At 39.7% G+C, this 8,931-nt stretch overlaps 1 protein-coding gene across 1 annotated transcript in view; it reads right to left on the bottom strand.

Moving 5' to 3' along the window:
• Positions 1-2,013: 2,013 nt before the first annotated feature.
• The window catches only part of mogat2 (monoacylglycerol O-acyltransferase 2), a 25,643-nt gene continuing 18,725 nt past the window's right edge, over positions 2,014-8,931 (bottom strand). Inside the window, exons 3-6 of the mRNA XM_014007922.1 lie at positions 7,947-8,151; positions 5,869-6,043; positions 5,426-5,625; positions 2,014-2,539 (exon numbers count right to left, since the gene is read on the bottom strand). Coding sequence (XP_013863376.1) covers positions 2,385-2,539; positions 5,426-5,625; positions 5,869-6,043; positions 7,947-8,151 — 735 coding nt within the window. The 3' untranslated portion in view covers positions 2,014-2,384. The remainder of the gene's footprint in view (positions 2,540-5,425; positions 5,626-5,868; positions 6,044-7,946; positions 8,152-8,931) is intronic.

Here is an 8,931-nt window from a genome sequence, read left to right as displayed (position 1 = left end):
TAATTGTACATGTTAGCTTTGTAGGAGATCTGGTAGAGTACTGTGTGAATGGGTAAATGAGGACACAGATTGTAGTGTGAAGCGCTTTGAGTGTCCTGGATGGATAGAAAAGCACTGTATAAGTACAGTCCATTTACCATTCACTTCATTAAATAGATGGCATCATGAGGAAAGAATATTAAGTGAAAATACTGAAACATCTTAAGACATCAGCCAGGAAGCTAAAGCTTGGGCACAAAAGGGTCGAAGCATACGGCCTAACTGGTTACAAAGGGGCTCAAGGATACCACAGTCAATGTTTTGGAGTGGTCGTGACAAAGCCCTGATCTGAATCTTAATAAAATTTATGGGTAAAGCTGAAAAGGCATGTGTGAGCAAAGTGGCCTCCAAACATGGCTCAGTTCCACCAGCCCCACAGTGGGGCCCTGTTCCAGCTGTCTCAGTCTTTGTGTCCTTGGGCAAGATACTTCACCTGCCTTGCCTACTGATGGTGGTCAGAGGGTCCAGTGGCGCCGGTGCACGGCAGCCTCACCTCTGTCAGTGTGCCCCAGGGCAGCTGAGGCTACAATGTACCTTACCATCATCAGTGTGTGAATGTCTGTAAATGTAAAGCGCTTTGAGGTCCGGAGGGACTTGATAAGGGGCTGTATAAGTTCAGTCCATTTATCAGTTCTGTCAGGAGGAATGGGTCAAAATTCCTGCAACTATTGTGAGAAGCTTGTGGAAGGAGATCCAAAACATTTGACTCWAGTCATACAGTTTAAGGGCAATGGTACCAATGGTACTTTTTAAAGTTACTAATGTAAAATCGGGCAACATGCACACAAATAGGTTCATAACTATTCTACTTTTCTATTGACTTATACAGAAATTGATTTATAAATGTGTTTAATTGTATTGACAGTGAAATGTTTTCAACATGTAATGTAGTCATAATGACTGCAGAACACAGCAGAAACACAAGTAGATGTGAACACTGTTTGGACTAAGTATGTATGAATCAAAGTTGACATGAAACTATTCAGATCACCACAAATTACCAACTTTGAGAGTGCACATTTGTAACTATTAAAAGGTCTACGCTTCTGGATTTTTTTTTAGCCTGGTAAAAACCAGCTCCTTGTTCTACACTTTGCTTCGTACAGAGGGTCTGGACTCTGAGCTACTGATAAATGATTTCTAGCTGCAGGCATGGAGTCTGCTCACTCTTAAAACAAATACATATGTRTGATTTTAAACTAACATCTGACTGTGACATATGAATGGCGCCAGCACAACTGTGAAGGAAGCTAAGCTAAGAAGCTAACACAAATTTGCGTGTACTGTAAACAACCATCCCCTTCAGGGAAGAGAGAAGTACTAAGCTGAATGAGATGGCTATAAATGATGCTGCAGGCTTTGAGACAAATTCAATTTAATTTGGAAGCCTTGTCAACAGACTGGCTTCATTCACTTCCTCAGCTGCCATTGCTTAATTACAAGTAGACTAAAATAGTCCATAAATTATACATCATCATTCAAAATTCCTCCTTCTGTTCACCAAGTGACCCAGTTGAAATTCTACCTGAGAAATCCTTGTCTATGGGAGAAATCCCAGACGGAGCATTGAAGAGAACTGAGCAGAACTGTGTAGGAGACAAGGGCCAGGCTAGGATTTTTTCGGTTTAACAATCCCTCCGCTTTGACTTCCAGGAAACAAAACACTTGATGTTTATGTTCAGAAAACAGTTTACAGCATTTCTTTGAATCTTTTAAGTGCCTGTTGGACTGAATTCATCACATAGGAGATATGTTTTTTAAGACATTTATTTTGTTTTGAGATTGGATCTTCTGTGTGTTTACAGTAATCCTCTCTTTAAAGTCAGCAGCAGCAATCTCCCATAACGTTACGACTACAAAAGTGATAAACACTTCTTAACACAGATGCCCTTTTTATTGAATTGCCTCTTAATTCTGAAAATAAAAGCTGAACAAACTTTACAAGACAGACAATAAGTTTTACTGAAACTGACGTCTGTTTTGAGGACTTTATTGGTTGAGCACTTAAACATCAGAAATTTGTGCAACATTTGATGTAAAATAAAAGTTATCTTTTGGTTCAAACTACACACAGTATTGCAGTAAATAAAGCAATTTGCTAATTTATATATGCTCAAAAAACAAATTACTTTTTTTTGCTCAAAAAATATCAGAGAGCCAAGAAGCATGTTTTAATTCAGTTGAAATTGTTGTAGGGTAGCTGAATCCTTGACATACGTAGACGCATCATAACTTCACTGTCTCAATTAGTGCAAATTCAGAGTTACAAAAGCCATCAGAAGGGGAAACATAGCTGCATCAGAGCTTCACGAAGACCTTTACTTCACATCTGTCCAAAGTCAAGCTTAGACAAAGTTCAGGTGTGTGTCTTTGTCCACGCCGTAGTTGCCTTTATGTTCTTCAAACAAGTTGCTGAGTTCTTCCATGTACAGCTGGTGGAGGGCATCAAGTTCCTCTGCGGTTGGCTTCTCTTTCTTCTGCACTCTGATTGGCCGGCCCACTGCAGAGAGGTGACAAGGTGCAGGGCAGCATGCTAAGTGCCAGTTCTTTATCTGTTTTATAGTTTGCAGTGTTGCATGGTGCTGTCTGAGATCTGTTTACGTCATGCAAGAGGMCTTATGCGATCCAGAAACACAGGGCTGCAGTGTGCCTGGGATTGCTTTCTATTACATCAAGTCAACCTCTTCATCTGACTTCTGTTTAGATTTTTATTAAGACAATTGAGGTGTTCAGAACACTTTAGGTAACAACATTGGAACTTATCTTTGATGTGTTTTGTTTCTCTCTCACACACTTTGATTTGAGTTGCCCTGTGCGAAGTTAAAATGAATTGATAGGGTACATGGTTACTTAAAGGGATCTCTGATTAGTTGTAACATTAGACTTTATTTGATAAACATACATTTTAACTGTAAAATAAAGACTGTAAAAATGCTGTGGGATGTTTAGTTTTGTAAATTTTTAAAAATATATTTTAACACGGACGGAGTCATTTTATTTACAAGCAAAGCATTCTGGGTAAATGATGATGTCAACTAGGTCATCGGTGCGAGGCTGCTAGCGAGCTATATCCACCCTGAAGGTTAATCTTGGACAATATCTGATGATCGACTCTTTTAAATGAAACCAGAGAGCGTTGACAGAGAGGAGAAGGTAGAAATGACTCAGCCTGTAACTGAAAATACAGAGGGAGGACAACAGAGCTGCTTCATGGAAGAAGAACCTCAGCTTAGCCTGTTAGCGTTAGTGTTAGCCCGGACGCTATCACCATATATATATGTATTAGCTCAGCTCTACACATTCTCCTCTCGTTACTGAGGTCCTCCATCCACATGACAGAGGGGAACACAAAAATGACTCAGTCTGCAAATGAAAATATGGATGGAGGACCTCAGTTTAGCTTGTTAGTTTGTCAAGCTAGCGCTGAGCTAATACATATAAGGCAATATAATGTCAGTGCTAGCACAAAGGCTAACAGGCTGAGCTGGGGTTCTTCTTCCATGAAGCAGCTCTGTTGTCCTCCATCCATATTTTCAGTTACAGGCTGTCATTTCTACCTTCTCCTCTCTGTCAACGCTCTCTGGTTTCATTTAAAAGAGTCAATCGTCAGATATTGTCCAAGATTAACCTTCAGGGTGGATATAGCTCGCTCGCACCAATGACCTATCCACATCATCATTTACCCATAATGCTTTGCGTGTAAATAAAATGGCTCCGTCCGTGTTAAAATATATTTTTAAAAATTTACAAAACTAAACATCCCACAGTATTTTTACAGTCTTTATTTACAGTTTAAAAATATGTTTATCAAATAAAGTCTAATGTTACAACTAATCGGGGATCCCTTTAAGGTACATACTTCATTACAAAAGACATTCAGAGCAAAACCAAGAATTCAATGTGTCTGCAGAGCTCAGACAGAATTATTGCAAGTTGTGGTTCTAAAGAAGGCTACAAAATATTTCTGCTGGACCGAAGAGCACACTGACATCCATTATTCTCAAATGGAAAAGATTTTGGGATAACCAGGACCTTACCAAAAGCTGGTCAGCTGACCACACTGAGCAGTCGATGGGTAAGAGCCTTAATTAAAGAGAAGACCAACAACCTGCTGACCACTCTAAGTTTTAAAGATCTGGTGTGGAGTTTGGAGGAAGTTCTAGAAGGACTACCAGAGCTGTGTGCCTTTAAAGACTATGTATATGGTAAAGTGACTCAATTGAAGCCTCTCCTCAATGCATACACTCGAAAGCCCAAAAAGTTCTCAGTCAGTTCCTCACACTGACTGTGAGGGACAGGACTTTTTTGTCTGTTGAAACCACCATTTGGTCTAAATTTTACACATGATGTCTGGAGGAAGCCAGGTACTGCCCATCACCAGCCCAACATCATGCCAAAACTACACCAGGGCTGAGGACCTCAAGGACCGGAATTGACTATCCCTGATCTAAAACATATTATATATACACAAAATAATCAGTTCTCTCAAATATTGTTCACAAATATGTGTTGGGGGCACTTCTCTTTTGCAGAGATAATCCATCCCACCTGTCGCATATCAAGATGCTACTCTCCAGACATGTCACCCAGTGAGCATGTTTGTGATGCTCTGGATCAGTGTATACAACAGCATGATCCTGTTCCTGCAAACATCCATCGACACGGCCATTGAAGAGGAGTGGACCATTATTCCACAGGCTACAATCAACATCCTGATAAACTCTATAGGAAGATGTGTTGCACTGCATAAGGCAAATGGTGGTCACACCAGATACTGACTGGTTTTCAGACCGCACAGTAAAGCAAAACATCACATTTCAGAGTGGTCTTTTATTGTGGCCAGTCTAAGGCACACCTGTGCAATAATCATACTGTCTAATCAGCATCTTGATAAGTCACACCTGTGAGGTGGGATGGATTATCAATACAAAGGAGAAGGGCTCACTAACAGATTTAAACAGATTTGTGAACAATATCTGATTATTTTGTGTTTATAGAAAATGTTTTAGATCTTTGAGTTCAGCTCATGAAAAATGGGAGCAAAAACAAAAGTTTGAATTTATATTTTTGTTCAGTGTAGTCAATTTACAAAATTGTCTGAAAATTTTGTTTTCACTCAGTCATTATGGGGTCCTGAGTTTAAGTTATTGGGAAAAACCTAATGATTGTAGCATCAGGCCTCACCATAACAAAATAGCAAGAAATGAAGGGGTCTAAAAGCTCTCTTTACTTACTGTATCAACAGTGGCTTCCACGCCAAATTTATTCTACATATAAGAGCCTTTTCATTTAAAAAATGAAAGGGGTCATGATAGAATGTATCCAAAGATGAGCTCATCAAACATGTACTGTACTCATAAAAGAATGATCCAAACTGCTGACTCACCTATCGTATGAATAGGTCTCCTGTAGGGCAAGAGACCAAAGGAGTACTGGAAAATGCCACGAGCATGGAACAGGGGCAGCGAGATGCCCATGATGCTTTGCAGCCGTTCCTGTATCCACCTGAGCCAGGTTCCTCTTGGGTTTTCTACTTGGTCATAAAGTTCATTCTCTCCGAAGGAAAAAACTGGCACCAGGTGAGCTCTAAAACATGTTTACAACAAAGACAAAAGAAATGTTCTCTGTTTTACATCATTTTCTCATTTTAGAAAAAAAATTGTGCTTTCCCAGGAAATTCCATGCAAGTGACTTGAATGAGCCTCTGTTTGAAGAGACCACACAAAGGGCTTAAAAAAAGACCATAATCCATTCAAGAAACAGTCAAACTTTAGAGAATTAGTTGCAGCAGGAATCATCTGTTTTTACCCCAGGGTTGTCAGCACTCACCCATGCTCCATGGCCATTTTGATAAAGCCTTTCTTTTTGGCCAACATCACGTTGAAGGAACCTGGGTGGGCATCAAGGGCCTCTGGAGCTCCACCAACAGCTATCACAACAGCACTGCCACCACGTCTTTTGCGGAGTGGATAACTAGCACTTTCTTTGTCTGATGGAATAAGACCTGCCGATTTGGAACAGAAAATGAGTCAAATAAAACGTCCAGAGGAACTACTCCACCTTTTTTAGAGTCAAATAAAACATGTTACCTTTTTAAAAGCAATTTTTGTCAGCTTAAACACAAACCAGTTATGTACTTGTGGTGTTCCATGGGATTGATCCTGGGGAAACTCCTTTTTAACATTGGCTTCCCTTCAGTTTTGTTTCATAWGCTGATGACAACCAGCTCTACCTGTATGCTAAACCCATTTGTATACTTCTTCTTGACCTTAACTTACTACATTTCACACTGTGTTCGCACTGCTACAACCTCTGCAGTAAAAATGCACCCATTACAATCTACCAAAATTACATTCTATCCTATTTTTGCCGGACGGCGGAGCAAACACAGAGTCACTAAAGATCCCACTGCACCAACAGAAAAAGGAACGAGCACAACATCCGTATTTTCAAAATAATTCAAAGACTACATTTTGTCAAAATCCTAGGTATATTAATAAATGCATGGTGTAGTGACTTCGATTCACAAAAAAGCTGCTGCCAGCTGAGAAATTTTTGTTCCGTGATGCGTCTCCCAAAAAGAGGCCATCCATGAGTCCGCAAGAGTTTTATGCATTTAATTTAAAAACAAAAATTAAACTGTAAGGACAATGCTTGAGGCATAACTACGATAACACTATGACGATGATGACAACGATCAACAAGTTTTTTTRCCAAAAACTCTCACCCAGCTGCCCGACGGGACACAAGCTTCACCTGAGTGCCTGCGACCAACCCCCTTATTTCTATTACCTGAGGTGCAGCAGGACTAATGTAAACACCTGTGCCACCAAAAAACAGGTAAACAACAAAAACATTAATTATGGCTCCTACATATGGGTATACTTCTACAAACATACTGTCAAAATTTATCATTCTGTTTGGGAAGCAGATGACAACATGCAGCATGCATTACATGCAAACACACAAAACGTGGATTTTATTTTGAAATATAGATTTAAAAAAACAGCGATGCGGTTTTAACTGTTGTCTGTCTTCCACAGAAATAATTGATTTGGTCTGACTTCTTAATTTACCACTGGATTTATTGCACGATCTGACATTTGCTGTGCTTCTCAGAGCACCTCAGTGTGTCACAGCAGAGCAGGCATTGGGGTGGAAACGAATGACAACGAACTGTGCAGCGCAGCAGAGCAGAACTGCGTGCATCAGATGACACCAAGAACTGGTTTGTTAAACATTTCCTCAAACTTATAGAAAACAAAACTGAGTTTCTTCTTGTTAGCTCCTGGTCCATCTGCTCTAAATCTTCACATTTCACAGTCACTGTCAGCAATTCCACTATCCCTCCCTCCCCCCGTGTGTCACCTTGGTACAATCAGCTGATCTGCTTATTTTTATTTAGGAACAATTAACTCTATTCACAAGTCACTCACAGCTAAACCCTTGTTTCTTCTTGCATTGGTGAGTGTAATTCTTTTTTCTACGACACAAATTAAGCAACAAATTTATTTTGGTTCAGAATTCTGCTGCTCACATTCTCAAAACTCCAACAACTGAATAAATCACTTAATTTTTTTAAACTTGTGTTTGTACAGGACATGACCAGCTACCATCAGTAATTTATGAGCAACCCAATTTGCACAATTGTTTTATGAAAAAGCCTAGACATATATCTGTAAAATCTTTTTTTTTATAGTGTTTTGCCAGTTTTAAATGTATGTTGTGCGGGTTATAACTGTAGTATTTGCTAGCATTTTTGCCTGTTTAATCAATGGCCCCATGAATAAGTTTGTATTATTATCATTGTTATTATTATTATCAACAATACTGACATAAAAATGCTTTAAATTTCGGAGGGAGTGGAACTGGAAGTCTGATTGGGATTGAAAGTGTTTGGTCCTTACCAGCACACATGAGGTAGTCTCTAAAGAATGGAGCTCTGAACCACAGAGGCAACATCAGCAGGTAGCTGGTAAGGCCTGGAAACATCTCCCTGAAGCCTGTAGCACAGGTGCAGAAGTTTGTAAAGCCTCCTGCCACCAGCACACCATGAGGATGGAAGCCCAGGATGTAGTTGTGTCTGGGGTCCAAGTCAGCTGTCTTCACTAGCTGAGAGGGGAAACGAGAAGAGTGTGGAATCAAATAGGGCTGGGCGATAAAACAATAACAATACATATCTCACGATAGACATATGATTGATATCAACAGAAAATATGTTAGAACAATGATAACTAGCAGAAGTTTATGAAATTTGCMTAGYGAAATAAAAAAATTATGGACAGACCAGGAACAGAGATTGTGACAACACACAATAACAGCTGTAAAATCACTATTCAGCTTCTCTATCCAAGCCAGCAGAATTTATGCTTTATTTGTCTTCCTCTGGCTTCATAAAACAACTGATGTCACCACCTCGCTGCTCACAAAGTTTATGAAACTTATGGAGGGGAGGGAAAAAATATGGACCTGAAACAACAAACCTCAACTACTGAAGCTAACTATGTAGCTTAACTATATAGCTCAGCAAGGTTGGTGCAATCAAAGGCTATGTTCACACAGCAGGTCTTAATGCTCAGTTCTGATTTTTTTTTAAAAATCTGATCTTTTTGTGTGAACGTTCACATTACATTTTAAATGTGACCTGTATCAGACCCCTGTGTGAACGCTCCACAGCACTGATGTGACACGCATGCGCAGTAAAAGACGTGACGTGTCATCAGCCGGCTTGTTTGTTTACAGAGCTAGTGTGGATGCTACATTTTGCACATCGAGTCAGAAGTTGTTTAATCAGAGCCGATTAAATAATTATCTGACCTGCTTCTTGAGTTCAGTGTTTATATCTGAAGCTGCCTCTGACCGGGATGCTCCAGTGAAGCTTTTTTTTTTTTT

The sequence above is a fragment of the Austrofundulus limnaeus genome, unplaced genomic scaffold (genome assembly GCF_001266775.1).
Source record: "Austrofundulus limnaeus strain Quisiro unplaced genomic scaffold, Austrofundulus_limnaeus-1.0 Scaffold45, whole genome shotgun sequence".
In the NCBI taxonomy this organism is placed as follows: Eukaryota; Metazoa; Chordata; class Actinopteri; order Cyprinodontiformes; family Rivulidae; genus Austrofundulus; species Austrofundulus limnaeus.
This window is presented reverse-complemented; position numbering and strand designations above follow the sequence as displayed.